We start from the raw sequence: 16,093 nt of genomic DNA on the forward strand, positions 1-16,093 counted from the left end.
AATGAAGCAGTCATAGTTTTTTCTGTGATGCCCAAACAGGGGCATTTGGGACTCTTAATGATTGTTGAGTGTGACATATGAACCTGGATTGTTGCATTGTTTAGGAGCTAAACAGCCTCGCTGTTAACCCAACAATAAACCATGGGTTAACTGTTGGATTGTTTAGCTCATAAGTAACTTAGCTCTCCAGGTTTGTATGTTACACTCAACTGTTTATGACCTGGCTGATTGTAGGTTGTTGTTTAAAAGTGGATGTGACTTGCACAAAGGGGGCAGCATGCTCACGTAGCCACAGAAAATCATGGATTAACCCACAATTTGCCATTATGTACCAATCAGGTCAATGAACGCAGTATGAGCTCCAAAATCATTACAGGGAATTCTCTTAAAATACCAGCAGTGCTGAAGCAGGAGTCTTAAGAGCAGGCTCCATAAGCTTTATGTTTGGTATCAGTAAGGCTGATTTCTGGGGAAATACGCTTTGTTGCAGTGGAGCACCAGCACTGTAGATACCAGTGATGTGTCACAACTTTTGAATTGCTTGTCTCCAGCCTATAATCCCGATGAGTTAATCAACACGGACAGCAAAGAAATCTCTTTTCCTGTACAAAATCATGGCAGCTTGTGCAATCTTTCAAGATAAGAAAGTAGGACCCTCTAAATGAAAATTAATTGGTTAAAAGTCCCATCTTTGAAGCTAAGATTTTATTAGCAGAGTAAAAAGTTAATTACCATTTGGATTAATTAAAGTAACATTGGCTAAATGAATCATATACTTCATTACTAAAGCTTTGTTTTATTTCTATAATGCAAAAGTTGGTATTCAGTCAAGTTATTAGAACTTGTATTGATTTAAGCCTGTTTTTGGTTTCATTTTTCCTAAATTTTTTGTTCCTTTTTCAGTTATTAGCAGGTGCTGTAAACTGCAACTTTTTGACTGATGGCTTGTAAAAGGCCACGGACTGTTTCTTCTAGTTGCACCACTTGCTTGGCTTTGTCTTCCAGGACTCTTTGATTCTTCTCATATGTATCTTCCAGTTCTGCATGAAAAGGGAACATGAATTATTTTTACAGATTAGGGATGTGGGATAGTTGGGAAGCAATATCAAAGTAGAATTGAAAACAAGCCAGTTGTTTGCCTTACACAAAAGAGATAAACTTCTAATAATAGACAGAAATTGCTACTTTTAATGATAGTGTTCTTGCATCTTGGTACTTCTTGTCAATTGGCTTTGGAGGTGGGAGGAGAGTGTTTTGCTATAACTGAGAACATAAACATAAAAAAAGGAAAAATGTTTCTGTTAAATTTTACCTTTGAGTTGCTGAAGTTTGCTGTTTGCTTGATCTAATAGTACTTTCGCTTCATTCTGTAGTGCTTCTGCTTTCTTCCTGGCATCTGCAGATTCTCCTGTTTTCTTGGCAATTAAGCTTTCTACTGTTTTATATTTGTCAGTCACATCATTATCTAGTATCTGCAATATGAGAGACACACACAAGGTGGCAATATTACTCAGGGTATAGAAACCAAATGCATTCTTCATTGATTTATTTGATAGTTTGGCCTTTTAATAATGGCTACAATGCAACTGGTGTCTACTGAGCATTGATTACTTGCATATCATAAGTACACTCCACAGAAAATGATTGCTGCTTTGGTACCATTCAAAACACTACTTCCCTCTTCTTGCTAACTTCTTTATCCAAAGAGAAGTAATGAAGTTTTTTATCAGTCGTGGTTGGTTGTTACCATCCTTTCAAATGAGTCATAGCTAGACTAGATAGGATGTTCATACTATTTTTGGAAGTGAAAAGAATATTGCTGTCTTTTTGGCAGCAAGTGGCTTTCAGTAAAGAGTGAATCAAATCAACAAAGTTTCTTTCAACTGGGAATTCCTCCTGCCATAGCAATAAACCAATATCTTTTGTTTTGTAAATAAGTGGGTTCCTTTCCAAAATACGTCTCTATAGATATGAAAAAATAAACTGAGAAAAAGTAAGCATGATTTTTTTTTACCACTGGGGGGAAAAATTGAGGTCTATTCTAATGTTAAAGTGTGCATAACAGACCCACATTTCTTGAATTATCTTCCTTTAGGAGACATGCAGTGTAGTAACTAGGCTCATTTTCATAAGCCATTGTCTTGCATAAACCATACCACCAGAAAATAGGAAACTTGCAAGAGTTCCTCATAGGAAAAAACTCAAAGAATGTTTTCTGACATCTGTTCAAGCATTCAGCTAGTTAACAGCTCCCATACAGTTCTGTTCTTGCTTGGGTGCTCACAGGTTGATATACCTCCCTGACCAATACGTTACTCCTACTTGAGCTCTAGCCAGACATTCAAGCCTCATGCAATTCCTGTCATGTGAGGAGGAGAACAGATATGTACATTTGCTAACCATGGGGTTTGCTACACACTGGGACTGAATTTGTGAAATGGGGAAGTATATAGGGTTGAACACTATTTAATATCTCAATCCTGTCTTGTTCTGAATACTTGAAAAATCCATGTGTGTAGAGAGGGACTCCTGCTTCACAATTCTAGCTGCAATACATGGAGAGTAGCAGGGCCGAGCCACAAGGAACATGACAGATGGGACGGGGCAGAAGTGAGGTGTGAATATCGAGTTATAGTCTCATGTTACCTGACCTGCATGACTCAACACTAGGGCCTGCTTGCATAAAGTATTGTGTGTTATCAAAATACAAAATGTTGCTGAAACAGGAGATGAATCCAAGTCCTCTGCCTCAAGAAAGACTTTTTCCAGTTCGGAGAAAAAGACACTTTGCAATTGTTAATTTAAGAAAAAGACACTTTGCAATTGTTAATTTAAGAAAAAGACACTTTGCAATTGTTAATTTAAGGCAGCCAATTTATGGTGGCCTCCAGATCTGTTAAGACTTTAGCTCCCATGCAGACTGGAAAGAGAACATACTTTGTATGATAATTGGAGTTGCAGATGCGAGAGAACACCCAGTTCCACAGAACCCTACACTAAGAGTTGGCATTTATGGTTTTATGGGATGCTTTTATCCCGCTATTCTAGCACTGACCTAGTTCGTCAGAGTGGCTAGAGTATGTTCTGTCCATTGTATTACAAGAGTCACCATCAAAACATCCTGAGGTCACCAGCTTTGTAAGGCATGCTAAAATGCCAGGTTTTGTACCATGGATTGCTCTTAGCACATATAACAAACAAATACATCAATCAATGAGCTACCTGCCTCAGTAATAATCTTTGGCATTTTAAATAGTGCTGATACTTTTGGCCAAACCTCATATGATCTACACATTCAGAGCAACTCTGATAGTACAAACTGCTAATGAAGAAAATGTCTTAGTTTCTGAAGACTTGAAAACAAAAGAATTGCAAAAGTAAAGATTCACTTGTTTGATCTCTGTGGCAGTTTGATTCACAGTAGCAACAGTTTTTTCTGTTGCTGCAATGTCTTCTATGTTTGTTGCAGCCTTTTGTCTAAGCACTTCCACATTCTTTTCTAGTTCAGCAATGCGTAGAGTGGCATTGTTTAGATTTTCTTCTGATGCTGTTGTTTCAGATTCAATCTAAGGGGTGACAAAGGAGAAAAACACAGATTTAATCCAAACTGTAGTGTGATAAACGTTTCCTTTGTTAGCCTGTGAGAGGAAGGATGTTTTTATTCTTGTGCAAAATCTAGCATCCATAATGAACTGTCACTGGAAAGGAAAGGTGGAAAGGAAAAATTTCCCCCTTCCTTAAATTTAATAGTGCAGTAATATGATGTGCCACTCTTCAATATGTGCTATGATTATGGGGTGCAATGCAGCAAGCATTTTATTCCACCTAAGGGTTAATCACGTGCAGTCTCAAAGCATCATAAATACAATGGGAGCACATGGGCACTACCCCATAGTGCTTATGGCATGGTACCTGAGGTGTATGCCTGCGTGTATTCTTGCATGCTAGACTACACATGTGGTGGGGAACACAGGCTTCCTGTGTCATCACAGGAATGGGGTGGTGATGCAGAGTATGTATGCACACACCAGTTTGTTGCTTAGGTTTCATTTCAGTTGTGGCGGCTACCATATTTGTGAGAAAAACAGGTCAGGAAGATGACACATGTTAGAAGGAAGGGAAGAAGATGGAGATGGCAACAGGGCTGTGATACCTTCTAAGTCATCCTTCCCTAACCTGGTCCCTTCTTGATGTTTTGGGCTATAACTTCTGGCATTCCTGACCATTGACCATCCTGGCCACAGCCAACTGGAGTTGGAGAGAAAAAGATCTGGAGGGTACCATGCTGGAGAAGGCTATTTTAAACCCATACCCCAAGCTGAATGTTGCCTCTGGCTGCCAATTAGTAATGCCATTTACTGGGGAGGCGCAGAACATCCTATGCTTTGAGACTAGATGAAGTTACAAATTACTATACATGACCAAGGCCTGACTGAATAAAATGGGTGGGTGCTAACCTGAACCACCGATACTGCAGCTCCTCTCCTGCTGCCTTATGATTTCCTCAGGTATGCAAGGAAGCTGAGACTATTGTAGCAGCAAGAAAGAATGCAAGGACTTCATGTTTCTTGCATATCTCCCTGAGCATGGCAAAGAGCCCATTAGAAGGACAGTGTGCTAACATTTAGAGTTTTTTTCCACTCCATCCTCTTTTGCTATGCTGCTTGAGGTGGTTAGTGAATTTTGGCTGCTCAGCCATTCCACTCATCAACCACCTGCTGGTTATTGCTATTGTCCAGTTTCCATAATCTTCTAAATGAGCCTGAATAAACTGATTCTCTCATTCAAAGATCACACACTTAGATTGGTAAATAATGTTAGTTTGGTGAAGCATAAGATTGTAACACATCAAGGTGAGGCTGCCTTCCTTGCCTGGCAATCCATTGCTATACTTTTGTTGTCACAAGAGTTGCTGGCAGCTGCTGTAGCTTCTGTTCCAGGTTTAGAGAAGGACAATGCAGAATGGTGTGGAAATGCACACAAGTTGTGTGCTGGCATGCCCATCGTTTCTAACACATTTAGGGCAAGTTTAAACAGGGAAAAAACCTACAACTGCCAGCATATACCTATATCTTGCTAGGATTGTGCCTTCTGGTAATCAAAACTCACAGAGGTAAGCAGGTCTTGTGTTCCTTGGATATCTGCATCAGCTAGTTTGATGGCCTCTTCAGCTGCAGCCTGGGCTTTTTCAGCTTCTTCTAAAGCCTCTTTCACCATGTCTGCAGTGACTTTAACATCTGTTGCACTTTTACTGTTTAATAGAAATCCACAATAGCAAACAAATTTAAATAGGCTTTTCTTTTTTTTAAAAAAAGCCTTTTCCTCTTTTCAAAGAACATAGTTATTGCATCTGACCCTTGAATGCTTTTAGTGAAAACAAGTCACAGAATTTTTCTTATTTTTATCTGTAGCAGGTGTATTAGGATGTTTGGAGATCAAGGCTAGAAGAAGGTTCTCTTGCAAAACAGTAGGTTTGAAGCACCATATCTTTCATTTGAATCCCTGGGAAATTATCTATGGGCACTTGCTCAAATAAGGGTATGGGGCCGTGGGTATCTCTGATGCATCTGATCCCCTTGAACTGGCTAGCTTTTTGCCCACATGGGCTTATCTCCTGCTGTTCCTCATTCCACTTAATCTTTCTGCGTAAGGTTTTTTTATCTGAAATCAAATGCCATCCTTTCCCCTGCCCATACAGCCCTACTAACAATTTCGGGTGTCCCTAGGAGATAGGGGCTTTAAAAGATACACACACAGAGAGACTTTAGGGTATGTGTACATTAGCATTTACATTTGTGCTCCCCACACCCACCTGGTTGGGCCTGGTGTTTGCTATCTAGTCCTGCCCTGGAAAACACTATAAATAGCTGGGCTGTTAGGAGCTCCATCCAGACCCAGGTGTTGGCTCACTATGCAGAGCCAATCTGAGTGGGCAATGAGAGCTATCCCCTGCAGAATCAATGAAGATTGACCCTGGCCATCTGTTCTTGGGGAATGTCCCTGGGAGCCTCGGGGAGCAGCTTCTTTTAGGGTTCCGCTGAGCTAAAAGACAGTTTGCTGTAGAGACATCATACAGTACCTGGCTTTTTTAGCTTCATCTAACAGCATCTTTGCCCTTGCTATATCTCCAGCACTCTGCTGTAGGACAGTTTCAACATCAGAAAGACTCTCCACCCGTTCACGAATATTATCTGCCAGTGTTTGTAATTGCTCAGGTGTGCTGGGCATCTCCATGTTGAGCACTTCATTGGCAACTGCCTCAATGCTGTCGAGATCAGCACTGTCTTCTGTTAAGAAAATGAGCAGAAAAAAGTGGTACAACTGAAGGTGAATGCTTCGCTTCCCCCACTTTTTAAAAATCCACATAGCACAGGCAAAGGGTTGTAGAGCACAAATGGTAGGAAACAATCCAGAGTGAACTAATGTAAGGTAGAAACATCTGCTTTTTTCAGACAGGAAGAACTTTAGTTTCCAAGATGTTACAGGCATTTTATATTCATCAAGCATTTGGAAGAAAGGCCAACCACAAGGACAAGTCTGGGTAAAAAGTCATGTCAGAAAAAAATGAGCATCTGGCTCCAGGGTGGAGTGAATTCTGATTATCCATTCTGATAACGAGATGGCTTTCTGCTGTTGACACAGCCTCTTCATTTGAAGATGAAGAGAGATGAAGTAAAAATGCCCAACAATGAAATTTATTGCAATCTCACATTCAACTTAGTTTGATTTCTGTTTAATCAAATGACTTTATAAGCCATAAGTCCATGCAAGTTAAAGTAGCTTGTTCAGGTGTAGAAGTTGAGATTGCAAAACATAGCCTGCATGTGCAGGATAACTGTCCTGTTTCTGCATGCAAAATTTGGGCCACTAAAAGCTGATGTTTATCTAAAGCTGCCTAACCATCTCTCCCTTTGCATGCACAGGAATGATGTAAGTGAATGGGACAAGAAAACAGGCAAAGGTGCAAATGGCTAATAAATGCAGAGGTGAAGAAGGCTAATACTCATAACTTCATATGAAATATAAGACATCCAGTGTAATCTTTAATTACAGGCTGAAAAATCCAGTGCTTTAAAGCTTCAAAATAGGATGAACCAGCAGCAGTTTCAGGTTAGGAAGAAGCAGTTATTCAGAAAATATATATCACAGCTGCCCAACCATATTAGAACAAGTCTTACTCATTAGAAAGTCCCTGATCTGTTTAATTAGTTTCCTCAGATCCTCGTTACTCCTGTCTACTTGCTCCTTGGTGGCATTGGTTTTTAGCAGAACTTCTTGTGCATTTTGTTTTGCTTCGTCGGCTCTTTGTTTTGCTTCTGAGACCTAGTGGAAATTAAGTAGGCTGCTATTTACAATTTCTGACAAAGCCAATTTTACATTTAAAAAACCCGATCCAGAAAAAAACTGACAAAGCAATTATTTGTCATTAAAATAATGTGAGACATTGATAATAACAACAAAATGAAGATATACTTAAAATGGTGTGGGTTTCTATAACCACCACTATATTTTTTAAAAAATTGAGCTATTGCATGACACTGACACATGGGAATCTCTGTGCCTAATTCTTTTCATGAGGGCACTTTCTGGGATCATGCAACCGAAAACAAGAAAGTATTTAAGCAAAATGTTTTGCCTCTCATTGTCTAGACTTGTATAATCTGCTGGTAATCTTGTTTTCACTTTAATGGTTCATGTTTGAGCTACCTTAAAAATCATAATTACCATTTTTGAGAGCTGTTCAACTTCTGCTAAAGCACTGAGTATGTCTCTGTCGAAATCCATAGCCTTCTGCCAAGCATTGTGGGCCACAGTAACCAATCCATCACAGCCTGGCCCTCCACACTTTTTTTTCCCATCTTCGGTTCGGCAGTTCAGGCCACCGCATTCTGAATCAGCACAGGAAGCCCCCAGGGGAGTTCCACAAGTCTGCAGCAGGCAGGATTAGACAGAGGAACAAGTCAGAGGTTATCTCTCTTTCAAAATATTATCAAGAGCCAGCTCATTAAGTCACTAGCATCAGGAATATGGTAAATGAAATGAGCCTCCTATTTGCAGATTTGGGATTTTCCAGAGCCCCCTCAGAAAGAAACAGCTACTAGGAAATGTTTTGTCCCCAAGAATGTAGTGATCAGGTGACAGAGAAATTAAGCCACTTGGGTGTCTTCCACAATCCCTTGTTGTTGAATCAGTTTACAATCCGGCATGATAGAGTATTGTGTCATTTCAAGGCCTGGCATAAGTAAAGATGACACTCTTGAAAAGAAAAATCAGAGGAGACTGAGAAATGCATGACTGCAATTCTGTTTTTTTCAACTTTTAAAAAAATGCTATGGGAGCACCCAATCCAAATAGGAACTACGGTGTGGGAATGGGAGTTAAGTAGCCTTTTCCTTACCTCTGCAGGTGTTTGCTCCAAAGGAAAAATGATGGTGTTCTTCTAAGGTAAATGGTTGGGAGAGTGAGTGGGATACATTTTGTAGGGAAAATCCCCCACCCCATCCTGCACCCAAACCAGGATGTATCCAGGGCAAATATTTCATCACAAATTTCTAGTCTCAAAATAGTTTTGGCCCTGGTTGGCCAGATTTGGGATAAGTCTATGCTCTAAGTTCAGACCAAAGGCTTATCTAGTCCAGCATCGTGTTTCCAATAGTAGAAAACGAAATGCCTATAAGAAGTTCAGGTGCTGAATGCAAATTTCAGCCCTTTTCTGCTAGCTGCCTCTTATTCTGGAGATGGTATATAAGCATTATAAGGAGCAGCCATTGGTAGCCTTATTGACCCTGAATGCTATAGTCCCCTTTTAGCCATTCACTTGGTGTCTATAAACACACCTCGAGGTAGCAAATTTTATAGCCTAATTATGTGCTGCCTTTCTTTTCTCTGTCCTGAAACTCTTGCCTTTCAGCTTCATTGCATTGCCTCTGAATTCTAATATTAAGAGAAAAGGGGGGAAACTTTCTATCCACTTTTTGTATACCACACATAATTGTCTATTTCTCTACCATGTCTTAATTGCCTTTTTTCTAAACTAAAATGCCCCAAACACTGCAGCCTTTCCTCATAAGGTAGATGCTCCTACCCTGTCAGACTTAGCCTCACATTACTGTACTGGGTTTGGGGGGTGGCGGGGGAGGGAAGATTACCATTGCCCTCTGATATTTCTCAAATATCATACACTTGAGGTATTTCTAGTGGTAAGTGCACAGAGAAGGGATTAGAATGAAATTCTACATCTTGAAAGATAAATTCCCAAGTCAGACTTTTTACCTTCAGGAAGAGATCATGCATAAACTGGACTACTGTATATCACTTACAATTGTATGTGACAGTGTTAAAAAGAGCAGGTTCCTTTGGGCAACCCAAAAGAGAATGAACAACGTATTACTGAAAGGTAAGCATTTCCTTTACTTCACCTTATCGTCCTACCATAACTTTCTCAAACAGGCCAGTGAAGGACTCTGTATAGTTATACAGGGCATGGCATTAATTCCTACTATAACCTACCACTCAGATTGTTACTGGAATTTATTTATTTAAAGCTTTTATAGACCATTCATCTACCAGAGTCTCGAGATGGTTTACAATAAGCAACAATTTCTAAAACTATAGAACATTCTAGTTTTCTTCATGAGGCTTTAACCTAAAGCTTCCTTCTTGGTGTAAACACAGAACTCATGAAAAAATGACCTGCTGTCTTGTAGGCATAACCAAATGATCCAAAGCATTGCAATTCTCAGTCTTTTTTGTTGCATAACCAGTTTTCAAGTCTGACTCTCTTTCTCTTTATATGAATAGAGATGAATGGCTCCAGGCTTAGTCTAGAATAGAGCCATTAGTAGTTAACACTAATAGGTACCACTGATTTCCATAGAGTTGCTACTAAATCTGGAACTAACTGATGTGAGTTTGATTCTGTTTATGCAAGAGGGATTTTGTCTTTGCCATTGTCTTCAGTCCAGCAGAGAGAAACAGGTTCCATCTCTAGCTGCTGGAGGGTGGGAGATCTGCTACTTGGCAACAGAGAAAACAGACTTTCTGTTTCTTCTGTGCACGTGCAGAAGTTGATTATTTCATGTTGATCACAAAATAACAGTCCCAACTAATATTGCCTTCTTGTGAAACTCAGCTTATTTAAGGAGGAGATGTTTTGGCCATATAAGCCCCATTGATGTTAAAGCGGAAATTACATGTGCATTTTTGTGCTCTGGACTGTAGTCACCAGATGGTGTTTGAACTTGATGGCTCCAGTTCTCCTAAACTTTATGGTTAACCTTTCATGTGCATGTCTGTTACAGTAAAGGTATTATCTTTAATAAAAGGGTGATTGGTCTCTGTAATTGGCTGCAATCTGTCCAACATAAGCTGTCCCACTATTCTATTTACATATAACATCTTCCAATCCACTCCTGTCTTCTAGTCCCTGTTGTTGCATCACCATCTTTGATCCTTGTCCATAGACTTTACTTTTACACTGAAGCCTCTGCTATGTACCTTCTCAGCCACTTCTGCAAGATCCAGACTCTGCAGCTTGCCTGCAAGCTCATCCAAGAGGCGTGACTGCTCTTCTTGCTTAGCCTTGAAGTTTGCTTCTGTCTCATTGATCATACTTTCCACTTCTAGCCGCATTTCAGCTGATTGCTCTACTAGACTTCCAGGAAGAAGCACAGAGGCATTGGCTCTCTTTTCTGCATCCAGGGACATTTGGAAATATTTGGTGATGCTGTCCAGGGCTCCTGTAAAAATCAAATGCATAGAGAATCTGGCTGATGGCAAAGCTATGACAGGTTTTTCTTCCATAAAGCTATTCCAAAATGGCTACTGGAATTGTTGGCTATGGATTTGTTCAATGCTGGGTTAATTCACATGTTTCACAGCAAATTGTCTTATCTTGTGCAGCCTATTTCCTGTGAGTACTAGCATAAATGAACACAGTGTTAGGTGCACATCCGGCTGCTGCTGAACAGAGCTTATGCTTTATATGGAGAAGGTCCCAGATTCAATCCCTGATGGATCACAGTAGCAGGACTAGGAAAAAACCTTGCCCAAGATACTGGAAAACAGTTTCCAAGTGAAACAGACAGTTCCCAGATTCATATTAGCAGATTTAAGTGACCCTGGTTCCGCATTTTTTGCCCTGATCCATTTAAGGCCCATGGATACATGGACAGGAGCCACATTTCCATTTGTTGAGCATGTGGTTTCTCTCTGCCATGCAGCAGTCAATTGTTGTGTGTATCTACCTATTGCTTGTGCTGGGGTGGGAAACAGACAGAACTGCACCATGTCTCATGTTCACCACCAAAAGGTTTACAGATATCACTGCAACTTTTTTAAAGAGTGCACCATGTGCACAGCAGTACCTGTTGTGTGCAGGCAGTTAGATTGTGACCTTTGTGTTTATATTTCTTGCCAGTGAGTATAGATGATACTATATTCCGCTACCTGCCCTTGAAGTTTTGAACATTATATATAGCTAGAAATGAAAAATACATGCTCAGAATTACATTTCTTTAGTAAGCATAGCATGGACAGGTACAATATCAAAATATAAAATTGCCCAGGGGACAATTATCATACTAATCTCATCCACCTAAAGTCAATAAGACATCATCAGGTTTTTCACTGTATTGTATCCTTAAAACAATCTTCATTGACTGGGCTCCCTCAAGATTTTTTGACTATAATTCCTGTACCTTAGGCCTTGCTGACTGGGGCTGATGAGAATTGCAGCTGAAATATCCTGGAGAGACCCAGATTATGGAAGGCTGCCCTAGAAAATGCATGGCTTGATGCAATCCTAATTAAGTGCCTTTAAACCCTATTGATTTCACTGGGAGAAAGTGAGTACCAATATATTTTTTCCACCAAAAACAATGGGACTTAACTCTGCTTTATTTCTGTTGGATTGTGCCCTAAATAAAACATATACTACATGTACGAGGGTTCTTCAAAATTTTCCACACTTTTAAAAATTCTATTTATTAATAATTTGAAAAACAAATCACATCACTTTTCTGCATGGTCACCTTCCTTTGTGATGCATTTTTCCCAGCATCGTACCAACTTTTTAATGCTATCAGCAAAAATAAATAAAATATATTTCTAAAATATAGAAGTGTGGAAACTTTTTGGAGACCCCTTTTATTTATTTAGGAATCTTTCCCTTTCTTTACTTCTATTCTTACTAAAAGCAAAAAATACACAAAGCCACGATAAAAGCAAACAAACAAAAGGTACAACTAACCCCGAATATCAGAAATTTTTATAAATTCCAGTTGTTCTGCAAGTTCTTTTACAACATTGTCTAGGCTTTTTGCATCTGCCTCCAATGCACTCAGTTGAGCATCTGTAATATTGCTTTCTGCTGCCACCTTGGATACTTTTTCTTCTACCTCAGCTATCTTTTCAGTGACATCTGTTGTTAGCTTCCTGTGAACGAAACAAAACCTCCATTATCTTTAACAGAACAAAACCCTACCGGCCTTGAATCAAACAGAAAAAATGAATCAAAATGATAGGTTAATGCCTTCCTTTCCTCCTCAACAATGTGGTAGATTCTTTTACTGCAACTTCCCTAGCTAAATGATTGGTTTATCAGAAGATACCAGTTTTATCATCATAATTTTATAAACACAAAGCAGCAAGGAGTTCAGAAAACAGCTGTTTTGTGTTAGATTTAATGCAATCTAAATTCCAGAAGTCTGCTGTAAGGATTTTGCCAGCTGCACAGGTCAGGGCATTGACTCTTAGAAAACCTAAACAATTCGTTTCATAATTACCAAATTAATGTGTCATTAACATTGTAGACTATGGAACAGATTAGTTTGGGAGGTGGTAGTGAAATATTATTATTATTTATTATTATTATAACATTTCAATAGATTTTTAAGACTCTGTAAAATATGCAAACTTTTTGAGACTACTTAAAATATGCAACAACACAGAAATGTGAGAATTGCTGTGCAGCAGATTTATCCTAACTTGAAGGCCAAGTTTTTACTGTAATGGGTATAAGTAACTTTTATATTGTTTCTGGTGGAGTTAATGAATTTTTTAGAGTTTAGTAGTATTAAAATGCAAATAATATTCAACTCTCCAAACCTGAGCCTACCTGGACGCTACCGTCTACACAGACACTATGGTCAGTGTCTGAGGATTTTCTCTAAGTGCCACCTCTGAGGAAGGCTTGGAGGGTGACAATAGGAGAGGGAATCTTCTCAGTTATGATCCCTCAATTATGAAATGATCTCCCCAAGGAAGTCTGCTTTACAGCACTTCTGTTACCTTTTTGGAGCCTGAGTAAAACAGCGCTTTTCTTTCAAGCTTTTAATGGATTTTAAGGATATTTAATAGCATGTTGGGCATTTATGTTAGCTGCTTTTTAAATTATGTATACTGGAAAAAATGTGCGGCTTTTACAGCTCTTCTTATGTTACCTTTATTATATTAGTGTACAGTGTTTATTAATTGTTCTTAATCTCCCAGAGAGCTCTGACTATTGGGGGATACAGAAATGAAATGAATGGAATGAATAAAATTGTTTTCTTATGGTTTGTGTTATAAACTGTTTTGTAAACTGAAGCGCAGTATATACATTTAAAAAGTGAGCTTTAGAGTCCATGGCCCAAACCTAAGGAATCACACCATGCATATGCAAATTATTCGCACAGTCAGCATCTGAACAAATGAAGTGGAATATTAGTTTATTTCCTTATGACTGTTCTGCTAAAAAAATGAAAATACCCCCACCCCACCCTCAGGCATTTCTATCCTTCTGTACTCTCCATGTAGCCTACTTACATGCTACATAGAATGCATATAAAAAGGGATCTTGGCCACTAGCCTTGACCCCAATATATGTTCAGCATAACCAGTGATGGAGTCTGTGCAAATTGTGGGTTGGATCCAATGTTTCAGGAGCAGACATCTGCTAGTACAACAGCTTTGAACTTCCCTTTTTTAAAGGGAAACACATATTAAAGACCTGTTAGTTAATGACAATTGTAACAGTACAATCCTATGTCTACTCAGAAATAAGATAAACTATGTTTATTTATTTGTTTATATTTATTTATTTAAAAAATTTCTACACCGCCCCCATCACAACAAAGCCTCGGGGAGGCTCACAAAATACACACACACACACACACACACACACATTTAAAACCCCCGGTGCATTCTCGGCTAATTTAAAATCCTAATAAATACAATAATTTAGCAATTAAAATAAGTTTTAAATAAAAAGGTCTTAGCCTGGCACCAAAAAACAAATAATGACAGCGCCAGGCGGACCTCTCTGGAGAGCGCATTCCATAGATGGGGCACCACCGCAGAGAAAGCCCTCCTCCAGGTACTCACCCTCCTACTATCATTCACAGAGGGTTCCCGGAGAAGGGCATCCGTTGCTGATCCCAAGGGGTGGGAGGGCATATATGTTCAATGGACCTTAGTCCCAAGTAAGTGAATTTAAGATTGTGTACTAAGGCTCTTTTGCAAATTTTCTTGGGAATTTCTTTGAGAGTGCTACAGAGCTGTGCACGGGTCCTTTGGAGGCTTAAAATATGTTAAGGGTAAAATTATGTGCATTTGTACTTGAAAAAGTTCTACAACATCCAGCATCCCTCCGGTCAGCCAAGCTGGCTGGGACATGCTCAGAATTCTAAGACTGTTTTCTGTCTTAAACATGTATAGGATTGTGTCCTAGTAGTATGATAGATGATACAGCAAGAGAAACCAACAAACGGGGTAAGAAAAAAAATCACCCCACATTGATAATACCTGAAAATTATTATTCCACACAGGCTAATCCACAGAGGATTTGCTTACATTTGGCAGCACTTGGAGAATATGATGCCAGATACAAAGATCGTGCAAGCCTAGTTGCTTTTGGTGTAAAATTGTATAAAGAACAGCAGTTCTTCACGGCAAACAAAATGCAAGTCAGGTTGGATATAAGTTATGTCTAGACACTCACTTTTGAATAACTTTCATTCTGACATTAGAATTTGTAGAATACATTTCTATTGCAGTGCTCCAGGGATCCCTGGGTTTCCTCGCTACCTTGTCAAGGGTTTCTTTACAAAAATATTACAAATGGTGAAGAAACTTCCCTGAAAGGCAATTTACCCATCATCACTGATCTTTTCCTGCAACTATGTTGTAATTTTTCTAGATCATGGTATTGTCAAGTGTATGTTCTAGGTCACACTCACTGTTCAAATGGAATCACAAAGGGTCCAGACACTGCCCTGGTCCAGGTTTCCCACAATGAAGAAAACTTGAAAACTTCCACCGTAGGATATGAGAACATCTCACTTGTTGATGTTATGAGCTCTCAAGTAATCTCTGATCTATGGAAACCCTATGAATGAATTACTTCCAAAATGGCCTATCCTTAACAACTCCGCTTAGCTCCTGTAACTCAAGGTTGTGGTTTCCTTCATGAAGAGATCCATCTCATATTTGGTCCTCTTCTGCCTCCTCAGCATCATTATCTTTTCCAGTGAGTTTTGTCTTCACAAAATGTACCTGAAATACATTTTTCATTTTTGTTTCCTGGGAAGGGCCTGGACTGATTTGATCTAGGACCCACTTGTTCATCTTTCTGCCAGCCAAGGCTATTTGCAAAGCTCTCTTACAGCACCATGTTTGCAATGCATCAATTTCCTCCTTTCTCCTTTCTTCACTGCCAACTTTCACATTCAAATATAGTGTTTGAGAAAACAATAGTATGGATTATTTTAGCCTTGTTCTTCCATGAGCCATCTTCACACATTTTAATTGTTTTTCTAGATGCTTCCTTGCTGCCCTTCCAAGTCTCAGCTTTCTTCCAATTTCTTGGCTGTAGACTACATTTGAATTGATGCCAAGCCAAGGTATGCAAAAACTCAGCTGGAATCCTGCTTTTGTACTTTCTTCTTTCATTTTATTCAGAAGATGTTTCAATTCATTGTTGCTTTCTTCCAGCAATATGGTATCACATGCATATCTTTAATGATATATGATATGTTATTGAAGTATCTTCCACCAATTTTCACTTCTCCTCTATCTTATCCTAATCCACATTTCTTTATATGTTCTGCATACA

General features: G+C 39.2%; 1 protein-coding gene across 2 annotated transcripts in view; it reads right to left on the bottom strand.

Moving 5' to 3' along the window:
- Positions 1-688: 688 nt before the first annotated feature.
- LAMB1 (laminin subunit beta 1) overlaps positions 689-16,093 on the bottom strand; it is an 89,189-nt gene continuing 73,784 nt past the window's right edge. For both annotated transcript variants that reach the window (XM_044423292.1, XM_044423293.1), the window contains exons 26-34: positions 12,251-12,435; positions 10,498-10,739; positions 7,726-7,929; positions 7,179-7,323; positions 6,080-6,287; positions 5,110-5,251; positions 3,390-3,566; positions 1,313-1,472; positions 689-1,040 (exon numbers count right to left, since the gene is read on the bottom strand). In XM_044423292.1, the coding sequence (XP_044279227.1) occupies positions 907-1,040; positions 1,313-1,472; positions 3,390-3,566; positions 5,110-5,251; positions 6,080-6,287; positions 7,179-7,323; positions 7,726-7,929; positions 10,498-10,739; positions 12,251-12,435 (1,597 nt within the window). In that variant the 3' untranslated portion in view covers positions 689-906. The remainder of the gene's footprint in view (positions 1,041-1,312; positions 1,473-3,389; positions 3,567-5,109; positions 5,252-6,079; positions 6,288-7,178; positions 7,324-7,725; positions 7,930-10,497; positions 10,740-12,250; positions 12,436-16,093) is intronic.

The sequence above is a fragment of the Varanus komodoensis genome, unplaced genomic scaffold (assembly GCF_004798865.1).
Source record: "Varanus komodoensis strain SLA01 unplaced genomic scaffold, ASM479886v1 scaffold13_3, whole genome shotgun sequence".
NCBI lineage: Eukaryota > Metazoa > Chordata > Lepidosauria > Squamata > Varanidae > Varanus > Varanus komodoensis.